Source organism: Lycium ferocissimum, unplaced genomic scaffold (genome assembly GCF_029784015.1).
Source record: "Lycium ferocissimum isolate CSIRO_LF1 unplaced genomic scaffold, AGI_CSIRO_Lferr_CH_V1 ctg105, whole genome shotgun sequence".
NCBI classification, from domain to species: Eukaryota; Viridiplantae; Streptophyta; class Magnoliopsida; order Solanales; family Solanaceae; genus Lycium; species Lycium ferocissimum.
The window spans coordinates 357136-383443 of NW_026713343.1; the positions used below are offsets into that span (position 1 = coordinate 357136).

Here is a 26308-nt window from a genome sequence, read left to right on the forward strand (position 1 = left end):
TTTGCTGGGTGAGATGGCTGGCTGGGGGTGTGGGGATGAATAAATATTCTGTCGACCTTTATAAGACTTTCAGAATGACGTTATACCTTGTGCATTTTACAGTAATTGTTCCACACTTTCGTCCATTCATTTGTTTTATTTATCACCTACTGATTTTGAAGGGAGTTTTGGGTTAAAATTGTCCCTTATCTATGGAAGTAGGTTCATTTTGGCCCCTCAAATATTACCTTGAGCTTAATCCCTTATCTATGGGAGTAGGTTCATGTTGGTCCCTTAAATATAACGCTAAGCATATTTAATTCCTTAACTATGCTACAATGGGCACTTTTGGTTCCCCTAATAGAACCCGTTTAAAAAGTAACGGTGCTAAACCCATGTGACACTCACGTGACTTGTATAAGGCTAAACATATCGGACAAAAATACTAAACTCATTCGCCTTTCTCCCCAATTTCATATGAAGAAATACTTCACCGGAAAAAGCTCTAGCCTCTCTGTAGATAGCTTCAATTGGCTGGAAGAAGAAGAAGCTAATTTTTTAAAACAGGCAAAAACTTTATCTAATATATTAAAATTTGCATTCACATGCTTCCGAAAAAAATTGAAGCAGTTCCACCAATTAAGATAATTTATAACAGTTGTTAAAAAGAATTTTGATTTTTTTAATATTTAACAAAAATAACTTTATATTCACATGCTTCCAAAATGAGTGGAACGATTCCATGTGTCTTTGCTAGATTACTGTTTAAGAGTTGGTTACCAATCATATGATCCAAATATTATGAGTTGCTTTGCTAATATCTTGTATGAGTTGCATTTTTTAGCGAAATGCCATTACTCTGCTTTGCATTTTATTCGATGGGTTTAGCCTTTTACGAGTCACGTTAGTGTCACATGGGTTTAGCACCATTACTTTTTAAACGGGTTCTATTAGGGGAACCAAAAGTGCCCTACTTTAGCATAGTTAAGAGATTAAATATGCTTAGCGTTATATTTGAGGGACCAAAATGAACCTACTCCTATAATAAGGGATCAAATATGCTCAGGGTAATATTTGAGGGACGAAAATAAACTTACTTCTATAGATAAGGAACAATTTTAACCCAACACTCGATTTTGAAAAAACTGTGAACTTTGACAACTGAACGCAAAATCTGAACAGAAGTCCTAAGAGATATTTGAAGGGTTACAAATGATACTGATTATGTAAAAACTCAGACTATCCCATATTATAGAAAAAAAATTCTTTGCGTCTCACACAATTAACACAAGTTGCTATGGAGTTTCTTTTTGTTTCACAAATTAGAGGATTCAAAAGAGGAAAAGTTATTTTTTGCCTCATACAGTTGACATTAGTTGTGTGAGATACTTTTTTGTCTCACAAGTTAATGGATTCAAAGTTTGTGGGACAAAAAAAAATCTTGACAATTAGTCTTAGTTGTGTGAGACACAAAATAATTTTTTGCCTCAGAATGCAATATCTGAGTGGACTAATTTATAAAATTAAACCTCACACAAGTTAACATAAGTTTGTGAGGCATAAAATAAAATTTGGGTCATTTGCACGATTACCATTCAAAGGCAATGGTCTTTAATTTTTGTTCCTCAAACACATAAGGTTCGAACCCCGGTTCAGTCAAAAAAATAAAAAAAAATTTGCAAGGCAGAGTTTCGTAGTAAAATTAGGCCTCAGATAGAGTTTCAAACTGTACTTTAAGGTAGAGTTTTGCATGCGAATTCAAACCTCTGCCTTGCGAAATTCCTTCTTTTTTTTTTTTTTTTTTACTGAATTGGGGTTCGAACCCAGAATCTTGGGGTATTAGGTAAAGTGAAAAAATTAAAGACCACCAATTTAAGGGACAAAAATTAAAGACCAGTGCCTTTGAAGGGCAATCCGCAGAAAAAAATGATAAAATTTCTGGTTCGTATGATTGGTCTTTCTTCTTGGAAAAAAGTGGTAAGATGTCCCTCAAGTCTTAGATTCATGGGAAAATTTATACTAATTTATATTGTTTCAAATGTGATGTAACATGAACTAAGGCCTGTTTGTTTAAAATTATTGACGTGATTTAAATATTTTTTTCCTGATTAAAATCGGTTGGCTTAATTACAATCACTATTTGGCTGTTGTCCTAAAAAGAATTAGAGCTAACGATTGACTATTACAATTAATAAGATTTGATATATAATTTATTCTCTAATAATCATCTTTAATTGAGTTTATATTGATTTTGACTGGAGTATAAATTCTAGGCCAACAGTGTTAAAGAAAATGCTACCGTGTCAGCTAATTCTCTAATGAAATAATTCGTTAGTAACCTTGAGATAATAGTAGCTTAAATATTTGGAATAGTGGTCAAACTGATACTTGGACGACCAACCAAATTCATCAATTTGGTAGATATGAGTGAATTAAAAAGTTTTTATCAGGTTCTCAAGTCACTCGCATGAGATCAACTGTCCGCATAGGAGTATCATTTTCTGTTAGGGCATGTTTTAAAAGCCACCCAGGTAATTGAAATTGGGTGTAATTACACGTTTTGATATATTTGTTTGACCAAGTAATTACACAGTTAGGTGGAAATTGGTGTAATTGAGAGAGTATAATTACACTCTCCAATTCTCAAGGGGAGGGGTGGGGGGGGGGGGGGGGGTGGGGTGGGGTGGTTGAGAATTGGGTGTAAGCACACCCTGTAATTACAGGATTACATTATAGTTTGTTTCTTTTATTTTAATTTCTTTTTATTATTAATTTATTTTTTATTTCTATTATTTTAATTTCTTTTGATTTTTAATTTGTTTTTTTCTATTATTTTAATTTCTTTTTTATTTTTACTTTTTAATTATTTTTATTTTTTAAAATGTATTTTTCTTTTTATATTATTTATTTTTCATTTCCTTTCTTCTCATTCCCAACCTTTACTTCTTGTGGTTCCATGTAATTGCTCGTATTTTTTTTTATTTTTTTATTTTATTCATTTAGCATACAACAACAACAACAACAACAACAACAACAACATACCCAGTAGAATCTCACAATGTGGGGTCTGGGGAGGGTAGACTGTACGCAGACTTTACCCCCACCTTAAAAGGTATGGAAACTGTTTCCGAAAGACCCTCGGCTCAAGAGAGAACAAGACAAAAAGGTCAGATAGGGACAAGCATATCAAAAAAATATGAAAATGAGGAATAACAAAAGCGAGAAAGTCATGATAGAACAGTCTGGAAAGAAAGGAGCAGTAGCTACCATAGATAAATAGGATAATCGAAGTACAAGGCCCAACAAACTTGAAACTACATTTTTGAAACTCCAACAAACTTGAAACAACATTTTTGAAACTACACCTCTTGATATTGGAAAGAATGAGTCATTAACAAACTTGACATATAACGAGTGACGTTATTAAAGTAGAATTTCGTTGTGAATGAGGTTATAGACTTATATTTTCCCTTTCTTTTGAATTATGTACTTAAGTTACGTTGAAACTTACTTATGTAATGTTGGAATTTTACATAAGAGTATTATGTTAAACTTTTTCTTTTGGATTTTGAATTTAGGTTATATTTTCAATTTTAAGTTATTTGCTTTCACATTGCATGTTGTTTATTTTTCAGTTACATTTGATGGATTTTTTGTGTCAAACATTTGAATAATGTTATGGCAATTTATCTATAATTTTTTTTGGTCAAACATCCAATCTATGACGTTCTAAAAAAAAGTCTGCTTTTAAGTTTTATAATTAATTAAAATTAAATATTATTAATTTGAAAAATATATATCAATTATTTTTTACAATATTAGTTATAATATATGATTATTAATTAATATATTTCAAGAAACGGCGTGTTATTAAATAACTAATTTAATATCATTTATAAAGGCAAATATTTTTAAATATTAATTTTAATTTTTTTACAATTAAATTTTATTTTTAAATTAAACTAACTGTGTAATTATACTTGTGCAGCCTAACAACACGCTTGTAATTACACTGTAATTACGTTATGACAAACAAACAGGTCGTTGTAATTACACAGCTGTGTAATTACTACCCTAGTAATTACACCAATTCCAATTACCAGGTGGCTTTCCAAACTGGCCCTTAGTGTCAAAATAGTGTCAAGCTTACATCCTACTATATAAAATCTCGTAATGATTTTTATATACTGTTGTTCATGTTCGTTCCAGACAAATGTACTTTCATTGTTCGTTACATAAAATTGATTGTTATTTCATATTTCATTACGTTAACGACTGATTAAATCACGTATCTTTTAAACTGTTTACAAATTCAATTGTTACCTTTCTAGGGGTAAACAATTTGGCGCCCACCGTGGGGCTAAGGATAATAGTGCTGATTTGTTTACAACCCTACTTTTACTTGTTCTCTTGAAGTTTGTGATTTCAGGTTAACTTCGAGATGTCAAACAACAGCCAATCAATTCACTTGAACAATAACGGTGAACCAAGCCACCACGACGAGAACAACAACGGGGTACCACGCAACAATTTACCCCATGTTGCTCCAAATGGCGTTCCCCCGATCGATCCAAATGCTGTCAATTCAAATGACGTTGTCGACCTGAATGTTGGCAGCACGCAGCCCATTGATCCGTTCAACAACAATAACCCCGTGATTTCACCTCGGGCATCTATACGAAAGACACCGGATGATGCGGGAGAAGAAATTAACTTACGCTTAATATTTAATATGTTGCAGGAACAGCAGGCGGCTATAGCTCAACTTTAAAAGAAGAACAGCGGTGCAAGTGCGGCGAAACCGAACCAAATCGGTGAACCGATCTGCGGGGAAGATCAAGTCGCTGACAATGGCAACAGATCGGGCTCCAATGGGTTATCCGAGGTCCTGAAAATGCTTGAAGTATTGACCAAACGGATCAACAATAATGAGAAAAAGGTGGAAACCTATAATTCTCTAGTGGACCATATCCCTGGGGCTTCTCCGATCTTAAAATGGCTGGATTCCAAAAGGTACATTCAAAGGCCTTTCCCTCTGAGTGCGGCCTCGAAGTTGATCCCGAAGAGGTTTAAGATGCCAAACATTCCTAAGTATGACGGAACGACGGATCCACAGGAGAACGTGACTTCCTATACTTGTGCCATAAAAGGCAATGATCTGAAAGAGGATGAAACTGAGTCGGTACTGCTGAAGAAGTTCTGCGAGACATTGTCCAAGGGGGCAATGACATGGAATTCTATGCTTCCTGAACATTCTGTTAACTTGTTTGAAATGCTTGTAGATACTTTTATAAATGCTCATGCGGGAGCTCGGAAGGTCCAAGCAAGGAAGGCTGATATATTCAAAATCGCCCAAAAGGCAACAAGTTACTCCGAGAGTTCGTATCAATATTCTAAAAGGAACGGATGCTTTTGTCCCCGGTTCCGGATGAATGGGCAGCCCAATCTTTCACCAAGGGGCTTAACCCCCGGAGCTCCGTCGCCTCATTCAAACTAAAGGAGAACTTGTTAGAGTATGAGGTAATAACATAGGCTGTTGTCCATAACATATTTGAGTCCAAAATTCGAGTGGAGGATGATCAACTTGAACTTCCACCAGGTTCGGCAAGCCAAAGCAAAAATATAGATAGACCAAAAAGGGTGGTTAAAACAGAGCCGAATCATCGAAGGATAGGTACCAGCCATACGGTCAATCGGAAAGGTCCAACTTTAGGACGGATAGGGGAAGAAGCAGTCGTAATCATCACTTGGTTAGGAATGATAGGAAAAATGATCACAGTTCGGGTAACTAAGGTTTGCAATTTAGGAATGATACCGGTGGGTCGTCTGATAGTAGTGAGAGCCCGAAGTTGTCCGAGTATAATTTCAATCTCGATCTTTGTAGGTCTCATTTCAACTATTGGCCATATTAAGGACACGAAGTGGCCGTGGCCGCTTCGGTCCGATCCTGCTCAAAGGGATTCGAATGTTGTTGACACCTAATATTTGACCTCCCGAAATCTATTTTAAGTGCTCGGAGTCCTTGGACAATAAATAAAATCAGTTGTGCACCCCAAAGGGGTCTAGGTAATTTTTATGAAATTATTTGGGATAATATTTCACCCTTTTAAGTTGATAAAGAAACCTCTGGGGTATTTTAAATTTTTGTGGAAATTCATTTTGAAGAATATTTTTATTGTAATTAATCAAAGGGGAAAGAAAATCCCTTTTTGGATAATTATTTGTTTAGTTAATTAAATCAAGAAAAATTAGATTGATGAGTAGTTTTGTTCTAGTTTTATTGTCCAAGACACTTTGAGTAATTAAAAGAAATGACCATTTTACCCTTTAAATCCTGTTTCTGTGTGCGTTTGCGTAATCGATTAATTTTCTTTTATCTGGTTAATTAACTCAAAAAAATTGGTACTTGCAAAATGATTTTTACTTTTATTTATGAGTCGTATTCCTAAATTATTTAAGTCCTAATGGACTAATAATTAGTTTTCATTATTTATTTATGTATTAGTTTATTTTTTCCCCGACCCTCTATATATATGTATGTATATACACCATGTATATATCAATATACATGATGCATATACACACATGTGTATATATATATCTATGAACTCGGGCCAGCCTTTAAAATAAATGGATAAGGGACCAGGCCCAGTCCAACAAAGGACCAGACTCGGTCCATTAAGCGGTTTAAAGGAGGGGGAGTCTTATACTCCTCCCTATTATTTTCATTTAGCCCTAGGGGCCTGTATGCAAAGAAGGGAAGAAAGAGGCGGCTAGGGGTAACCCTAGCGCCGCCTCACTGTACGCCACCACCTACCCACCCTTTCTTGGTCACGTCCCATCGATCTGGAAGCGTGTAATGCAGAGGAGAGGACGAAGCATTAAAAGCTTTGTCCTTCTCTCACCAGAAAACAACCAAACAAGCCCTTAAAGGTATACCCACCCCCCATGTTATATGTATTGTTAGGATCAAAGTATTTGGGACCTTTGATTTAGTTTTTACTTCAGATCTGAGCCGTTAATTTGAGTTTGTGAGTGAGACTTGCATAAAACTTGCAAGTCCTACATCGTTGGTTGTAGTTTCAAGAGCATTTTTGGTTATAGAAACCCCTATTCACGAAAGAAGAGGTCCGAAAAATTACTAAGAAAATACTAGGGATTTGAAATACTAGTCCTTGAAAGTTAGATTTTCTCAAAAGTTTTAAGGTTTCTTCGATTTTGCTCGAAAACCTAGTTTCTAAAAGTAGTGTTCTTTGTTATTTTTGGCATTTCTGGGCTTGAGTTTGGAGGATGTAATATCCAAGTTCGATTTTGGTCTAGGCCGTGTCAACAAAAGGTAATACTCATTCTTGTTGTTCCTTTTTTAATTTCAGTCTTTTTAATACTTGCTTTAGTTATGTCCAAGAGTTTTTTGTGGTTTTTTGTTAGTTAACTGTGATTATATTGTGGTTATTTACGTTTAGATGTTAGTGTTTAATTATTTGGTAATGTTGTTGATTGATTTCTATTTGGTGTTCTTGCAGTTTAGTCTAGTTTGACATAGGCATTAGTAGAACTTGTTTAAATCTAGATTATTTTGCTCCCTGGATTTGTTCTTATTTTCCTTTATAGATAAGTGGATTTTGATGAAGAAATGAACCAGTTTAAGTATATTTGCCCTTTTGAATTAGTTCACTTAGGACTTGTGTTAAGTTTAGTTAAGACAATAACTTAATGGAGGTCTCTTGTTGATATTTGTTTAGTCTTGTTTGTTCTTACTTGACTGGGGTTTAGATTTGAGATGGGTCCATGTTTTAACTTGAGGTATTCACTAAGTTCTACTTTTTGTGTTCTTTAAATCTAATGGTTAATGACTGGAGTAGTTGTTGTTACAGTCTATTTTGTCTAGTAATTAATCCCCGGGAACTGATTCTTTTGTTGATTAGCCTGGTCTGAATTCTTGTGTGTCAAGCTTAGTCAACTTGATTAGTCAGTTATGATGATACTAAGCTTCTTATTCAGTTTGGTATAACTTGATCTATGTGAGGTTGAGATTGGTTCTTTGTCTGATACAGGGGTTGTCCCTTTTCTTTCTGTCAAACTGTATTTAACACTTATTTGTTTCTTTTCCTTTGAGTTTGTTTGTTCATGATGAGGTTAGGTCCCTCCTTGAACTCTGTTTGTTCATATTGAGTGGATTTTGGGAATTTACTTAATGTAGGCCTGTAATTTGAACTGGTTAGGTGTACTTCTAATTAACAAATACTTCCTTGTTTTCTTTGTTGTCTGATAACTACTATTTCCCAAAAATAATTTACTTAGAGTTTACTTAAGTGTATATGATTCATTCTTGACTAGTTTTGGTTTTTCTAAGTGGCCTGGAATATTTACTTATAAGAAAAGACCGTTTTCCATATAAATTTACTCCACCTAGATATAGGATAAGATAAAATTGAGGAAAAGGGTTTGAAAATGTAGACTGAACTTTATTTGGTATTTGTTTTTACTTGTTTGATTGAACTACTCTTTTGGCCAAGGGGTGAAGTGTCAAAACTGTTTTTGAATCATTTTTTTTACTAAGTGGTGAGGAGTTTTACGAAGTTAGTATAAGTTTGGTACTTAGTCTTTTCATTTGACCAGACCAGTAGTGTAAAGTGGTAGTTGACCTTAAAAGAGGAAGATCTTTGCTCATATGTGTTATGATCACTTAAGGAAGGTATTTTTTTCTTAAAAGATTAAGTTATGTCTATGGTCTGGGCTCTTTGCTTTAATGTTGTCTTGCTTGTACCCCCACCCCCACTAATTTGTTTGAATTTGATAAAGTCTCTCATTTGGTACAGTCACTTAGTATAGTGTAAATCTGTAAGTAACTTAGAATTAAGTGAGGTCTTATTTCACTTTGTCTGGTTTTCTTTTTTGTGATCATCTAGCTAATGAAAAACTAGGAATTAAGAGAATTGGCAGTTTGTGTCATGACTGTTTCACTATCTATTCTTGTCCTCTCCTTTGTGTCCTTCATTTTAGTGTGCACTTATAACATGATCATGTTTTGAGTCAAAAGTTTTGATTAAGTTTGAAAATTACAAGAACCAGTCCTAGATACTTGCTTTGCCACTGAATTTCCAAAAGAATTTGTTTCTTTGAACTTATGTTTGGTTTACAGACCCTCTTGTGATGTATGTGTTCATTGAACCTACATATGGATTTGTTACACCTCTGAGATTTCAGATTATAGTATTATGAGTGGAGTAGCGCGAGTTTTATGTGAACATGAAGTCCTTATGAGATTAAGGGGATTAATTGATAGCTTTAAAGTGCCCACCATAAGATTTTGAAGTCATACGAATAAGTGAAACTAAGTTCGTTGAAGGAAGTGAAATGTAAGTCATGTTTGAGATGGTTTCGTAAAGATTTGGGCTAATATTTATTTAGTAATGTCTTGAGGAGGAGCTATAAGGCTTCTTATATGGTTAATGAAGTGTTATATAAGTGTCAATAAGGTTCCATAAGGATTAGAGGTTGAATGAATCAATGAGAGAAAGTTTCGGAAAAATTTGGGTTATACGGACTGTATAACTTATACGGCCCGCATAATGGTCCGTATAACCATTCCAGATAAGGGTAATTCCATGGTGGGGTTATACGGTCCATTTATACGGACCGTATAACTGGTCGGGTCATTTTTTTTTTTATTTTTTTTATTTTTTATATATGGACGACCCTTGTCTTATTTTTCATTTCCCGCTTCTCCCAAACTCTTAAAAGCTCTAGAACCTTCTCCTAAGCATATTCCACTCAAACCCAAGAGAAATCAAAGATCAAATAGCAAGAATCAAGATATCCATATGTTGGGAGACTTACTAGGGTTGGTAGACTTCAAGAATTTCTTTGGTATTGAAGCTAGGGTTTTCATACAAGTTGGTAACTTGATCCAAAGCTCATTCCTATGAGATAAAAGGTTAGTTTTCATGTCTATTTCATGTTTTTACGCATGCTTAGTTGTTGAATAACTTGGGTGAAGGAAGAAAGTAGAAGATGGAGTTCAAATGTGGATTTCATGATATTTTGAGTAGTAACTTAACTTGGGTTATCATTTTTAGGATGTTATGAGTATAATATCGTTTTGAAGGGTAATAATGATGACAAGAAAGTGTTTTATGCAATTGTGCTAGGGGTTGGTGTAAAGTTATTGATATAAGTTGAATATAAGAATGAATTTGAGACTTAACGGACACTTGATTATGATATTGTGGATGTTATTATAGTTGTTTTGTGATATGGTGGAAGTCTATGAAATAGGGAAAATGCTGCCCAATTTTCGTTAACTCACGAATTATTCTATTTTGAATTTAAGAGTGTCTTTAAGGCTTAACCCTGGTATGCATTCTTCTAAATATAGATTTCTCAAGCGTTGGCAGTGAACGTTGAGTAGCTAAGAAGCCGAAAAGGTATGTAAGACTAACCCTTCTTTCTTAAGGCATGATCCCATTGATGTATACCCTCATGTGAAACCCATAGTATCTTCCATGATGATTTCGTTCCTAGAATCACCAAAGCTCATAATTCTTGATATTCTCATGATACCATGGGTTCCATCCTGTGATAGTTGATCCTCTAAGGAGAGATATAACGAAAGTGATGATGATGATGATGATGATGTTGAAGATACTTATATGGCTGGGTATGACATCTATTGCGTGCACACCACTGCAGTTGGGTACGGATAACATTGAGCCTCGGTAGGGCCAGGTATGTATAACACTGAGCCTTGTCATGGTCGGGTATGTGAAACACCGAACTTCTATGGTCGGGTATGGTACTACTATATATATAAGTGTATGTAATGGAAGGTTCCCATTAGAAAAAGAGTAAGTGAATATGATGAACGTCGCTAGAGGTATACATGACTCTTCTATCTTATGTTACATTTCATGCTTCTATTATGCTATTGATTATGCCTTACATACTCAGTACATTGTTCGTACTGACGTCCTTTCTTTTGTGGACGCTGCCTCATGCCTGCAGATAGATAGGGAGATAGACTTGATCCTTAGATTGCTTATCCAGAGACTGCTAAGATGATCTACATTTGATTCGGAGCTGTAGCTGTTAGTACTATTCTTTTGTGTGTATATGGGCATGGTGGGGCCCTGTCCCGTCTATATGATGTTAAATACTCTTCTTAGAGGCTCGTAGACTGTTGTGTACAATTTGATGTCTTTTAGCCTTGTCAGATCATATTTTGTATATCATTTTGTCAGCCTCGTCAGCTTGTATATATGTATGTGGGCATAATTGTTGACATTGATATGAAAGTGCTCTTGCCCGATAGAATTTGTATTATTGATGCACAGATCGCGAGTTATCCATGTGGCTCACCTATTTATGGTTGTGAAAGTACCATGAGAGGTGCCCGGGTAGGATAGCTCTGGGTGCCCGTCATGACCCTCCAGTTGGGTTGTGACAGGACTGATATTAAGTTACAAAACTGTTTTTCTTCAAACCCTCCTTTCATATAAGATTTTAATAAAAAATAAATAAGTCTCCAGTGTCCTAGGCTTAACATAGACCATGATTTTTCCCTTTCTCTGCGAAAACACCTCCGCAAGCCACACTGCTGACTTGTGATTTTGTTCAAGCTGGTTTTGTGTCATGAAAGTCTTGTGTTCTTTCTTTATACTTGTTTGACTTTACTGTTGTGAACAACTAGCCAATGAAGCTGAGGTCTCTTGTTGATTTATCTTTTGATGAAGTCCTATGGATGTGTTTGTGTGCGCATTTTAGACTTGGAACCTATTTGGCCTCAGAAAATGGTGCATTAGTCCTTACATTTCTTGGAAATGCAACTATGTGCTTTGACATGTGCCTTCTCCTACTTTGCTTGTTCTCATTCTGAAACTTCTCTTGTGTTACATGGATTTACATTTTTCAAACTGGGAAGTTTCTTTCTTGTTTGACTCCTTTTGTTTCAAAAATCCTTTTCAAACTGTCTTTTGGCCTCTTGGTGTTGCAGCTTGTATACTTTTTTCTTTTCTTTTTTTCAAAACATAGAAACTAGACAGTCTAGGATTAAAAATCCCAAGACCTATTTGTTCTCTTTCTTGAAGATGTGCTAAAAACTTATTTGGATTCATTACTCATCCTTTTTACCTGACATACCTTTGCCTCACCTCTAGGCTATATTTGTGACAAAGGACCTCTGCATATCCCTTTCTAAAGGCACATGCATTACAAACTAGTCAGGACTGAATTTTGCATGCCTGTATTACATTCACTTGTCTGGTTTTTCTTTACTATACCACTTGAAGAATGTTGATTTGAAAATTCTAAAATAAGAACTTGACTGTGTGTGTGCCCTGTGTCTGAGGTGATCCTAGTTTAAACTTTACTTGTCCCAGTCTGGTGTCAGATTGAATACATTCCTCTAGATGGATCATGTCAACTTGAAACTCTATTAATACCATAAGGAGAGGTCCTTATAACTTTAGGCTCCTATCAGTTTTTGTCAATTGGAATTGCTTGTTGTATTATTTTCATTCCTCTACTCTTCTGACTATGTGGTATTCTTTAATGCTGTTAGACTATGATATGTGCCTGTTTAGCTTTTCTCCTAAAAAATTTCCTCTAACCTACACTCTGTGAACTTGTATAAATGTGTTGGCTGATGGTATATTTGGAATCTGTTATGATTGAGAGTTTTCTCCTAGATTAAGGATTGTCCAAACAGCTTGAAGTGAAATACTTTTTACCATTACATTTGAGCTTTTTTCATACTTGTACTCACTCTTTTTAGATCACGTTGTAATTTGTAAACTACCACTTGCTCTTTGAGTTTGAAATTAAGATGATTTGTATTTAGAGGTTGGGCCTTACCGAGAGTGTTAATGTTGGGATATTTCTGATTCGAGGCCACCTTGCAATGTGGCGCCGGCCAAGAATATAATTTAGCACTGTATGTGTGTATTGGAAGCTACTCCTCTTATTTATGTTAAGTGTATTCCTAGTAATTTTTGGTTGCTTAAAATTGAAAGTTCCCCTTTTCATTGTAAGCAGTAGCTATTTTATCATCATTATCATGCACATAGTTGTTCTTTCTAGTCGCATACTCTTTTTGTGTAATGGACTGCCATGGTTGTATTTTGAGAAAGGTTTGGTAATTTGGGGTTGTCCTAATCTCCCCGGTGTTAGCCATGCCTGGGATTCTCAGAAACCCCTTGGAACTTGTGCGACATCGGGAATATGGGGTTAGGATCCAGTCCCTATACCATATCAAATCTCGAAATTACACAATATGTTGGCCTAGTACACAGAGAGGTAAGTATATATACTACTTGTGTGATTTTTATCATTATGTGTTTGTACATATATATATATGTGTGTGTGTTTAATTGTCCTAGTATAAGACAGTTAAATATAGACTAACCGCTTTCCTTTTTTTTCCTTTTCCACCTCTACTTGCATGACCACTCGGGTTCGAACAAGCCCTTATTGGGCCAAAGGCCCAATGGGATTTTTTCATTGAGTCTATGGAAAAAATAGCGAGGTGCGCAGAAGGCCCAGCCATGGGTCAAAATGGCCACTAGGGGCTTGGTACGCTCCTAGTTCAAATTTATTTTATTTCTATCTGTGTATATCATGTATGTATGTAAATGTATGAAAACTCATATTATAGTGGACCTAATGGGTTAGACGTCCTAGGATAATAATTTTAAAACCTTGGCAACCTTAACGTTTTCTCAAAATTGGTTAAATGCGAACCACCCACCCCTTTTTCAAAAAATGAGTTTAATACAAAACTTGGCATTTTTAGGCAAACAAATAGGCAAAACGGGAACATTAAATTGGAAACAACTTTTGAATAAATAGAGTATTAGAAAAACCCTCCACCATTTTTAGATAATGGACAAGTATGGATCATCGTTTTTCCTCAAAATATCAAATTGGGTCAAACACCTATGAGCTTTTAAACCAACCAAAAACATGCTTTATTTATAAGTTTTCCATGAGAGGTCTTGACTGGGCAAAACGGTTTCAAAGTGCAAACTGGGTATTCTTTATAAACTCCTAAAACTAATGAGTATTATTTCTTGATAAAGGTACTATCAACTGTTTTTTCAAGTAAAATACCCCTCACTCATCCCCTTAAACATTTTGGGCATAAAACTGCCAAAAAGGAGTATTTTCAGCCCGAATATACTGCCCCCTTTTAATAAAAATGACTTTAAATATAAAAACCCTCGTAATATAAAGAGTTCCGGACAAAGGCTGGACGTATTAAGACAGATTAACCCGAGACAGAGTATGAGTATAAGCATGAATTATAACCACTTCTCTTTTTCATTTATAAAAACCTAAAATATATACATTCCTTATATAAAGGAAGATTATTTATATTCGGATATTATAAATCCAAAAAACTACCATACCTTATATGTAAAAGGGACCTACCCAATTTTTCTTCAAAAAATGATATGCAATAAAATGACAGTTCTTTTGCGGGAAAGTAAACACTAAAATAAGCAGTTCATGCAAATACTCATACACCGGAATCCGAAGGTCAACCATATGGTACGGATCCTTAATACTGGGTGCCTAACACCTTCCCCAGGGGATCACCAGAACCGTTACCTAGAACTCTGGATTGCGAATGTTTTTTCACGACGTTCGAATAAACCCTTTGAAACTAGTTTTTCTAATTTTCTAAAAATTAGGTGGCGACTCTTTTAAAAAACAAAGTCCGAAAGAGCACCAACGACTACGCAATAGCCTTCATGCCCTAAACCCGTGTGAAAAAGCGAATAGTCACAAATGTGGTATGCGATTATCATGGTACTTACGGTCATCGGACTGAGGATTGTCGACAACTTAGGGATAAACTAGCCTGACTATTGAAAAACGGGCACTTGCATGAATTTTTAAGTGACCGAGCGAAAGGAAATTACAAAAACAGGGAAGCAAATAAGCAGCTTGAACCAGTGGAGCCTCAACACATAGTCAATATGATTATCAGTCAGTCATAAATTCCCTGAGGTCTAATGATGAAGAGGACAAAGGTCTTGATCACTCGGGAAAAAAGAACTAGGAATTAAATGCCGGAGGGATCCATTTCCTTCAGTGACAAAGACGCGGAGGGCATCATTCAACCCCACAATGATGCTTTAGTAATTTCTGTCCTCATTAATAAATATCAGGTTAAGCGTATTTTGATTGATCTAGGTAGTTCAACCAATATTATCTGTTGGAAAGTAGTAGAGCAGCTGGGACTGTTGGACCAAATTGTGCCGTCAGCTCGGGTTCTCAACGGATTCAATATGGCACATGAAACTACGAAGGAGGAAATTGCTTCGCCGCTGAATACCGCTGGGACTATTCAGCAAATAAAATTTTATGTCATTGAAGGCCAAGTGAGATATAATGCATTGTTTGGCAGACTGTGGGTGCACAACATGAGGGCAGTACCCTCAATGTTGCACCAAATGTTGAAATTTCCAATCCCGGAAGGTGTAAAAATAGTTCATGGGGAGTAGCCGACGGCAAGAGAGATGTTTGCAGTTGAAGAAGCAGCTCCAGTACCGAAGGCACTAGCATTAAAGGTTGTAAAGGAGTCAGTCAAAGGCAAAGATGTTAAATAGCAATCATAGGACTCGGGCCCCGTCAGCTCTAAAAAAGAGGCAGAAAAGATAAACTTTGAGAAGAAGATTTCGGTGTTCCCTAGTCGTTCATGCTGCCGGATGATTCGAACACATTCAAATCAACTGTGGAAGAATTAGAACAAATTATTTTGTTCATGCATATGCCGGATAGAAAGGTATATCTGGGCACGGGGTTAACCCGGAGCTTGGGCTTAAATTAATTGAATTTCTTCAAGCTAACGCCGATTGTTTTGCATGGTACCATTTAGACATGACAGGTATACTGCCGGAAGTGACAGCTCAGAAGCTAAGTCTTGATCTAAATTTCCCCTCGATGAAGCATAAAAGGAGACCAATGGCCGAAGTTAAGCATAAGTTCGTCAAAGAGGAGGTAACAAAGCTTTTAAAAATAGGTTCCATCCGGGAATTCAAATACCCGGACCGGTTAGCTAACGTAGTAGGTGTGCCTAAGAAAGTAATAAATTTAGAATGCGCGTAGATTATAAGAATTTAAATAAAACATGTCCGAAGGATTTGCTTCCTTTGACCTACATTGATCGAATGATTGATGCGATGGCAGGGCATGAAATGCTAAGTTTTCTTGACGCTTACTCCGGGTACAACCAGATTTGGATGGATCCAGAGGACAAAGAGAAAACTTCTTTTATAACTTAGATATGGGCCATATTGCTACAATGTAATGCCATTCAGACTAAAAAAAGCTAGAGCAAATTACCAATGCCATTAACCGGATGTTCAAAGAACAAATAGGGAAAACAATGAAAGTTTATATTAATGATATGCTAGTTAAGTCCCTGGAAACAGAGGACCATCTAAAGCATTTTCAGAAACCTTCGACATGCTTCGCAAATACAACATGAAGTTGAATCCAGAGAAATGTGCCTTTGGAGTAGGGTCGGGTAGGTTCTTGGGCTTCATGGTGTCAAATTGAGGAATAGAGATCAACCCGGACAAAATTAAGGCTATCGAAGACATCGAAGTAGTCGATAGCGTGAAAGCGGTGCAAAGGTTAACCAACAGGATTGCAACTTTGAGCAGGTTTATCTCTCAGTCTTCGGATAAAAGTAATCGGTTCTTTTCATTGCTGAAAAAGAAGAATGAATTCGTATGACTTCTCGGACACCGGAGTGTCAATAAGTTTTGAAAGAGTTGAAGCAATACTTGTCGAGCCTACCTTTGCTGCATACACTGAAGGCGGACGAACAATTATTTTTGTACCTGGCAGTATCCAAGGTTACGGTAAGTGGCGTTTTGGTTCGAGAAGAAGAAAGTACACAACTCCCAATTAATTACATAAGTAGAACTTTGGGGGTGCAGAAACGCGATATCCTCATTTGAAAAAATTGGCTTTAGCTTTGTTATATGCATCTAGAAAACTGAAACCTTATTTCTAATGTCATCCTATATACGTAGTAACCACATACCCGTTAAAAAATGTCATGCATAAGCTGGAATTATCTAATAGGTTAGTAAAATGGGCAGTAGAAATTAGTGGTTATGACATTGATTATAAACCAAAAAAGGCTATAAAGTCTCAAATTTTAGCAGACTTCGCACCAGAATTTACACCCGCAATAGTTCTCGAGGTAGAAAAAGAACTTTTATTAGCCTCACAAAAAACTTCGGGGGTCTGGACCTTGCACACGGATGGAGCATCGAACGTGAAAGAGTCCGAACTAGGAATTGTACTTAAGGCTCCCGCAGGCGATATTATTCGGCAATCAATAAGGACTTTAAAATTGACTAAAAATGAAGCTGAGTATGAGGCTATAATTGCCGGTTTAGAGCTAGCCAAAAGTTTGGGAGCTGAATTTATCGAAGAAAAATGTGACGCGTTTTTAGTCGTGAACCAAGTTAATGGGGTTTTCGAAGTAAAAGATGAAAGGATGCAGAGGTGCTTGGAAAAAATCCAAGTGATTTTTCATCGATTCAAGGAATAGACCATGCAGCATGTACCAAGAGAACATAATAATGAGGCAGATGATTTGGCCAATTTGGGTTCGTCAGTAGAAGCAAAGGAATTTAACTCCGATACAGTCGTTCAACTAATGAACTCTGCGGTAAAAAACGGCCATGCCGAGGTAAACACAACAAGTTTGACTTGGGACTGGTGTAATAAGTATATAGATTATCTTCATGGAAGTTGCCAACGGACCCTAAGGAGCCTAGAGCACTTCGGACCAAAGCAGCGAGATTTTACTTGATCGATGGCCAATTATATCATCGATATTTCTATGGCCCTTTGGCAAGATGCTTGGGGCCTGGAGAAACAGATTGCGTGATGCGCGAAGCCCACGAGGGGACTTGTGGCAATCATTCGGGAGCAGAGTCGTTGGTCCGAAAGTTGATCAGGGTCGGTTAGTACTGGAACCAGATAGAAGAAGATACAAAGAATTTCATTCGAAAATGCGACGAGTGTCAGAGGCATGCACCGATGATACACCAACCAGGGGAATTGATGCATCCGGTTTTATCTCCATGTCCATTCATGAAATGGGGAATGGATACAGTGGACCTTTTCCTTGGGCTTCTGGTAAGGTACGGTTCATTTTATTTATGGCTGACTATTTTTCTAAATGGGTTGAAGCACAGACCTTTTAGAAAGTCAGATAAAAGAAGGTCATTGACTTCACTTGGGATCACATCATCTGTTGGTTAGGTATTCCCACCGAGATAACATGCGATAATGGCCAACAGTTCATTGGGAATAAGGTTAATAATTTCATCAAAGGCTTGAAAATTAAGAAGATTTTGTCGACTCCATATCACCCAAGTGCGAATAGGCAGGCGGAGTCAACAAATAAGACTGTTATTCAAAATCTAAGGAAGCGGTTGAAAGAATCAAAGCACATGTAGAAGGAAGTTTTGCCGGAAGTGCTTTGGGCGTATAGAACGACCTCAAAGTCGAGCACTGGTGAAACATCCTTTTCTCTAGTTTATGGTGAGGAGACCTTAATTCCTGTGGAAGTTGAGGAACCGAGCTTAAGATTTCATTATGCAACTGACGAGTCAAATGATGAGGCTATGGCTGTAAAGCTTGATTTAACGGATGAACTTCCCGAGACTGGGTTGGTCCATTTAGCAGCCCAGAAAGAACGGATTAGAAGATATTACAATCGAAGAATGAATCTTCGGCATTTCCAAGTTGGGGACTTAGTTCTGCAGAAAGTTATCCTTTACACCAAAAATCCAACGATGGGAAATTGGGTCCGAATTAGGAGGACCGTACAGAGTAAACGGAATAACTGGTAAAGATTCATATCAACGGGAATCTGAAGATGGCCAATAGTTGCAAAACAATTGGAACGTGGCACACTTGAAAAGATATTATTGCCAAGGTGTGGATTGCTAACCCTTTGTGAATTTTTTAAAGTTGCTTTAGTCGCCGACCACTGCGGCAGTACGACCGAAACAAAATTCAAGAGGTTATAATTAGGTCTGAAAACACGTGTTGCACTCTTTTTCCCTTAGCTCGATTTTGTCCCGAAGTGGGTTTTCCGGCAAGATTTTTAATGAGGCAATAATGTTCAACGTGTTACTTTCATATTGAAGACCAGCTGAGTGCTGGGGACTACCCAACATTGACTTGTATAGTGTTTGACTCCTCATGCTTCGAACACAAACACTAGGGGACTATCATACCCTCGACAAACAGCCATACCCTCGACAAACAGCCATACCCTCGATAAGTTTGAGGCAGCTCAAAGAAGCCAGATATTTTTTGCACTTTCTGCACTTGGATCTATTTTAAGGGCCAAACGATCGAATGAGTCTTACCCGACTAGTTTATTTGCTGCGGCAAAGGCAGTAAAAATCAAAGGAGTCTTGCCTTAGTTGTTTGTAGGAAAAAAAATGTTTGAAATGAGAAGAATACTTCGGTTAAAATTCGTGTCAATTATACTCTTGCATGGATATTCACTTAACATTCCTAAGTACTTAATCTTTGAAGCTCACCGGCTACCTCGACTGGGGACTATCGTCGCAAAATCAACGGAACAAAACGAAGGCATTAAAGTCATAGTGAACTGAGCCTAATTTGTAAAGACTTTAAATAGTCTAAAAAGGTTAGAAGTAATTAAAACTTCAACCCATATGAGCGAAGTCATTTGGAGACGTCCGAATTCACAAGCATAAAAGTAAGGCCCTTACATATGTATTCAAAAGACAATTGCCGGCAGAAAAAGGCATGGTATAAAGCGAACCTAAAACTTCCAAGTTCTTAAGTTAAGTTGGTTTGAAATTTCGTTAAGGCAAAAATTGTTTTAAAGATTTAATCAAGATCGAGCCTAGTTCGTATTCCGATAGGGTAACATTAGTAATGTTATCTTATTCAAAAGTCATTCATCTAACTTAAATCTTATTTGGTTAAGTATTAAAAGCAGAAAAATGCTCGAAAGCCAAACACCGACGGAATAAAATCGAACCAAAGCTTCCATTTCATATAAACAAAAGGTCGGAGATTGACCTTGACAAACTTACAAAAAATTAAAGAAAATACAAAGACTTTCTAAAAGCCAATCTAATCCTCCGAAGAGGAATCCGAGCCATCAGAGTTAGAGTCTTCGGGATCATCCTCCGAGCTATCTACGAGGAGTGCTTTATCCTCAACTACCTCGCTTGCTCGATCTTGGCAACAATATCCTTGATGCCAGCCCGAGCTTCTTCCAAAGTAAGCCTCCGAGAATTTCGTCTCATGTGCTCGGCCTTTAGCACAGACCGACCTCTAGCTGCATCAACGTCAGCACGAGCCTGGTTTCGTTCAGCCAAAGCATGCTACAGTTAGGCCGTCAGTTCGACATTTCTTTGACTCGGGGTGTCGAGGGCATGGGTAGAAGTTTCAAGCTTACCTCTGAGCTCTTTGTTGGCTTTGGCCCGATTTTCTGCTTTTTCTTGGCCCACCCTTAAGATCTCTTTCTTGGAGGCCCTCTCAGCTTCAATCCCGATAAACCTGTCCCCGATGTTGACAGCTTCGACCTTAAGGGAGTCTATTTTTTGCCTCAGTTGGGCGATGGTTGCCTCATGCTCCTCGAACTGCTTGGCAGAGGCGGAGGCATCCTGGTCGAGCTTCTTGATGTCTGCCTCAAGGACCTCATTTTTCTCGGCCATGTGCTCGAGGTCATTCTCAACTCGGAGGGTTTTCTTTTTAGCCTCATCAAGCTCAGCTCTGAGGATCGAAGGATCACCAATTTGCTGCAGCTGATTCTTCTTTTTGCTGCAGGAGAAGTTTGAACTTCTCGGTTTCTCGGCCTTGAGCTTCCAATTGGCCCTGCAAATCATCCATATCCCCGTATAACTGGAACGAAACCTTGCTCTCAAGTACGATAGAATGCAAAGGGAAAATAAAGTTAAAAATTAGCATATCGTGAGAATTACTCGAAAAAAAATAAAACTTTGAAAGAATGGAATGTTTACCCGTTTGGCAGCGTGCATGTTCTCATTGAAGAGACATTGCCAGGAGACTCGCCCCATTTTCTCCCTATCGGATTCCGACACGAGGGGTCAAAGATAGCTAACTAGCCCGACAAGCCGGGACAAGAAACTGGTATCCTTAGGGATAGTGATAGTGGCTGACCTTGTTCTATTCGGATCAACGCTCAGAGCCGGGAAGGTGCCCACTAGCTTTGATCGTGAACCAGATTCGAATTCCTTGGGGGACCTCCTTGGCTTTTGTGGAATAGCGAGGTGGCCAAATCGAAGGCACCCGCCATCATAGCGGATGTGGTAACAACCCATTCATTGGGGAACATATTATTGAAATCTTCCTGCTCGGAGGTATGGGCAGGAGGTGAAGAAGGAGTTGACATGGTTTGCTTGGCCCTCTTGGCCATAGGATCCTCTTTCGAAGACGTGCCATTCTCAATGATGACAATATCCATTTCAGGTATGATGATCTTTAATGGAGCAGGGTGTTGGATAGGTTCGATGATGGGGTCCAGAAGATTTTCAGCCGTGTCATCAGCAATAGGCCCGGTCAAACCAGCCATAACATTCTTCTCCAAAACATCAATCAGAGCGGGATCCACCTCGGCCACAAAGTGGTAGCGCCACCGGTACTGACTTTCGTTATTAGACTATTATCATCCGAGAAGTCTCTTAAACCCCAAACCCGTGAAGGGCCACCAGCAGCCTTGTAACTTTTCTTTCTTTTTTGACCCACCGAAGGTGACTTCGAGAACCTGGAGGATTTGGCATTCTTTCTCTTCTTCGCCTCAGCAATGAACCGCGCTAAGTCCGATGGATCAAACATCGAAATTGGCGCGGGAGAGGCATCTGTTGGTTTGGTCCTTGGGATTGATGAACCCTTAGGCAGGCCTGAGAAATATAACATCGAAGTTAGGAAAAGGGATGAGCGAAGGAAAAAACACAAAGCAAAACAGAAAAAAATCTACTTACCTTAATTCTTTGCTATCCAATTCTCGTCGGACAGCTCTTTCCATGTGCATAGTTGGTGCAGGTATTGGCATATAATGCCCTCTACCCAATCGGGGAAGTTTTCTATTTCATCCGGGATCCATGCAACAATTGTAAGTATAAGAGAGTTACATGAATAATTGAAAGCATGTGGAAAAAATAAAAGTTCTACGATGCTTATTTTTTATATTCCACCGCTCGGAGAATGGCATGGATCCCGCTGGGATTATCTTGGTGGTTTTAACCCTGACGAAACGTTCTACCTAGCCTCGGTCTTTGTTCTCATCAACGGTGGAAAGGATAGGGTGTTTCCCTCATTTCAAAAGATTTAGAACCCCACCGTGAAAGATCCGTGGACTGCATAGCCGGATCAAATGGTGTAAAGTAAAGTTCGCGTTGACACTGTTCGACAAAAAGTGGAGACAAGTTATAGTCCGCTAAATGGACGGACCAATTTGTGCGAAGCATAAGTTGTACGTTCTACACATGACGAGGATGACTTGATCGATCGGGAGGCCAAGTTTGAAGGTGAAGAGATAGGTGTATACGTTTGAGTATCCGTCCCTGAAGGTGGTAATGTCATCATCCGACCCGGAATAATGATCTCGAAATGTTAGGTTGTCCAACCACAATTAGTTTGGACTCGAGGGAGGTCCGTTTTCTTAATCGAAGAAGGATAGCGTCTGATATCATAGCCTCTATCTGACTTTTTCGAAGCTATCTCGACAGCGAACTCGATGCCGGTTGATAGTACGAGGGCAGAATATCTTGAGCCCGATGTTCGGAGGGATCGACCTGAGTGCTAACATTGGGGTTAGCAACGACATCGGTCACCAGAGGTGGAGAAGCAGCCGGTGAAGCATTTTTGGAAGAAGATCTGGAGTTCGTTGCCATTTTTATAAAGATTTGGTGATCTGGATGAAGATTTGAAGAATGGGATGAAATTTGAAGAATAAGATGAAGATTTGAAGGAAAGCAAGAATAAGGTTGAAGATTCAAAAGAAGTTCGAGGAGTGATTAATCGAATGGTAAAAGGTGAAAAGGGAAGAGTCGCATTTTTATAGAAGGAGAGAAATAATGGCGAAACGTTCTAATTCGAGAACCGAAGGGACGGTCCAATCAGGTAGATACGTGTATCTGAAGTCAGAAAGACGTGATGTGAGGGGACGTCTAATCTCCAGGCTATTTCCGAAAAGAAGCTTACTAGAGAATATACTGAGGTTATCATTCCACTTCCCATCACTCCGATAAACTTTGATCCGGGAAATGGGGGTACTATCTGTATACGGTAAAGATCGGTGTAAAATGTTGCGTCCTTCCGATGAGATGATGGTTTGAGTTCAGTGATTCGGATGAAATGAAGTCCGAGGGGTGGTTATCCAGTGAGTCGGAGAGACACCAGTTAGCACAAACGCGAGAAATCTATTATAGATTGGATTTCACGCCGCCCATTATGCCGACAGTTACGCGACCAGCTGTTAAGGCGCCATTAATAGTATAATTAGTATCAATTATCAGATTTTAAGGAGCATTAGGACTCTAACTCTTGTACTATAAAAGGAGGTAAACCCTCTCATTAGAAGGGATCTGATGCCAATCTCATGCACTTATTCTGTAAAATTTCATGAAGTTCAAGTTCTTTAGCGATTTGGCTTGGGCCCCTAGGTTTAACGCTCTGCACTGGACCAGTTTTCAGTTACAAGCAATAAACGATTCACGCTATTTTTTTCTTTGTTCGTTACATACAATTGATTGTTATTTCATATTTCATTACATTAACGACTGATTAAATCACGTATCCTTTAAACCGCGTACAAATTCAATTGTTACCTTTTTAGGGGTAAACAATCTTTTTTCTCCTTTTTTGAATTTTTTCTCATTTATTTTATTTTAGAAAGACATCTTCATAATCACACCTCTTCATCTTCATAAATCCTACTCTTAATTAGCATTAATAATGACAAAATTCATTAACTCTCAAACTTTTTATGTTCATAACCCCCAGTTATTTAATTAATATGCAAGTTTATGACACCTTAAATTTGCACCAAAATGTTTCCTATCCAAATAATTTTATTCTGAGATTTGTTATCCTATACTTTGTAATGCAATATATACATCTGTAATGCAATAGCCATCATGAGAGAACAATTGGTTTGGCTTCTTCATGGCATGAATGGAAGAACTCTTTCAAAAATGACTTCAATTTTTATCTTTCTTTCTCTCTTCTTATTTTTTAAAGAATTTGATTACTTTATGGTGAAAATATAGTTATTCTTTCTTCTTTAATTCAAAATTGTAGCATTCTCTAAAATTTTCATTTGTTTATTTAACTTTTTTCTTTTGTTTTTGTTCTTATTGGTAGGGTTGTGTCTAGGCTATGAATGTTTTCAAGAGTGAAAGCAGGGGAAGGAAGCCAACTTACATGTGCAAGTTGCTTAAGGAAGTATGTATGTCTTTCTGCGGTGATGTTGGTCAATTTTTAATAAGCCTATTGATAGAACATGAGAATACAAAATTAATTTGTTATTTCTGAATATAGTTTAACTCATAGAAAAGCCATTTATTGATATGTTAAATTGCAATCCTCAAGTTTTTCATTTTATGTTGTTAGTAAAAGTCCTCAAGCTTTTAAGTTTTCATATATTGTGGGCCTCAAGTTTAACTCACAATAAAGTTATTTATTGATATGTAAAATTGTAGTCCTCAAGTTCTCATGTTATGTTGTTGATAAAATTGCAAGTTTTTCAGATTTTTATGGATCATTGTCGTCTATTACGTTTAGTCTGAATCCTTCGAGCTTACTACTTGAAAAAAATCTAGAAATGTGGTCAGGGAGTGTGTGTGTATAAATTTAATATATAACTGGTCTTGGCGAAAGCGATGTGGCACATCTCTAAGGCCAAGATACTTACTTATTTACCTTTTTTTTTTTCTTTTTTTTTTTTCCTTTTAACTTTTTGCTCTTTTCCCTTCTTACTTTGTTCAAAATCTCCAATAATCTTCATGGCTGCACATATTGTTTTAATTAATTTGGAAACAGAAAAGGAGTTATCACTTATTTATGAAATATATACATGAAAGCCTAAACCAATTAAGGGTACAACACTTATACACAGACTTGTATCCTCCGTCATTTGGAATTTGTAAGGGTAATGGTCTGCTTTTCATAGGTGTATAAGAAAGATATGATAAGAAGCAGCAGCTATCAGATCGTTACCATAAACAAATTTAATGAGGGAACTTTCACTTTTTTAGACCATCAAAGAAGAGAAGAAGCAACGGCTAAATGAGATGAAGTAAAAAATAACTCTATGTATTCTTACTCTTCTTTGATAAAATTCTCCTCCTCTCATATCTACTTAGTTCTAATAAAGAATGAAAAGCAACTTCATGGGCATCAAAAGGTTGACAGGGGTGGAGTTACAGTGTTCTATAAGGCGAAGCAAAAGTGTAATTCTTTAACATTTCTCTACATTTAATTATCTAAATCTTTCCATTAAAATATTGTAGTTATTACCAAAATGAAGGTGTGACAGAAATTACATGAGTTTTAAACTTTTCTATTATTGGTCTTGATTGTCATATAATATACTTAATCGAAGGACAATTTTGAGTTATTTTAGTAAATAAGGGTTGTTCGTTTTTGTACTTTGTTAAAGGTTATTATACCACCAACGATTTTGGTGGGTGAATAGCGTCCTCCATCTTTAACTAGAGATTTCAGGTTCAAATACTAGAATGGCAAAAAAATTAGTAGAGAATGTTTTCCTCTTTAATATATCTAATGCCAAGCGAATTCAATTTAGTTGAGGTCGAGCATCAGCCACTGAATGGGGAACCAAAATGAAGTTGGTTTATAGCTCATACATGAAGACTATTTTCATAGCCGCGCGAAGCGCGGATGTATTCTCTAGTAATAATATGTCACTAGATTGTAAACTTTGGTGAAGAAGAGTTGAAAACCCTAATACTCTATTAAAATCACGATCCTTCGAATGAGGGAAAAGGAATATAATAAATCTTACTAGTATACGTTTTTTCTTTCTTAAAACATTTGGTATTAGAAATTCATTAATCTAATTGATTTATTTCGCATTGTAAAAAGCTCATTGTTCGAATGTTATCACTCCCTATGATTCAAATTCAACCATGTAGTACGCGCTAATATTCACCATTTTTTGTAAATACAATAGCTAAAAGCAGAAAAATATACTATTTTATGTAGATACTTCTGTTAATCTAACTATTTGTATGCTTGTCGTAGAAAGCAAAATCATCAGACA

The 26308-nt window shown here is 37.1% G+C and overlaps 1 protein-coding gene across 1 annotated transcript; it reads left to right on the forward strand.

Annotated features, from left to right (window-relative positions):
• The first annotated feature begins 15047 nt into the window (after positions 1–15047).
• LOC132041498 (uncharacterized) lies at positions 15048–15485 on the forward strand. Its single transcript, XM_059432207.1, has one exon. The coding sequence runs from the start codon at positions 15048–15050 to the stop codon at positions 15483–15485; it is 438 nt and encodes a 145-aa protein (XP_059288190.1).
• Positions 15486–26308: the final 10823 nt, after the last annotated feature.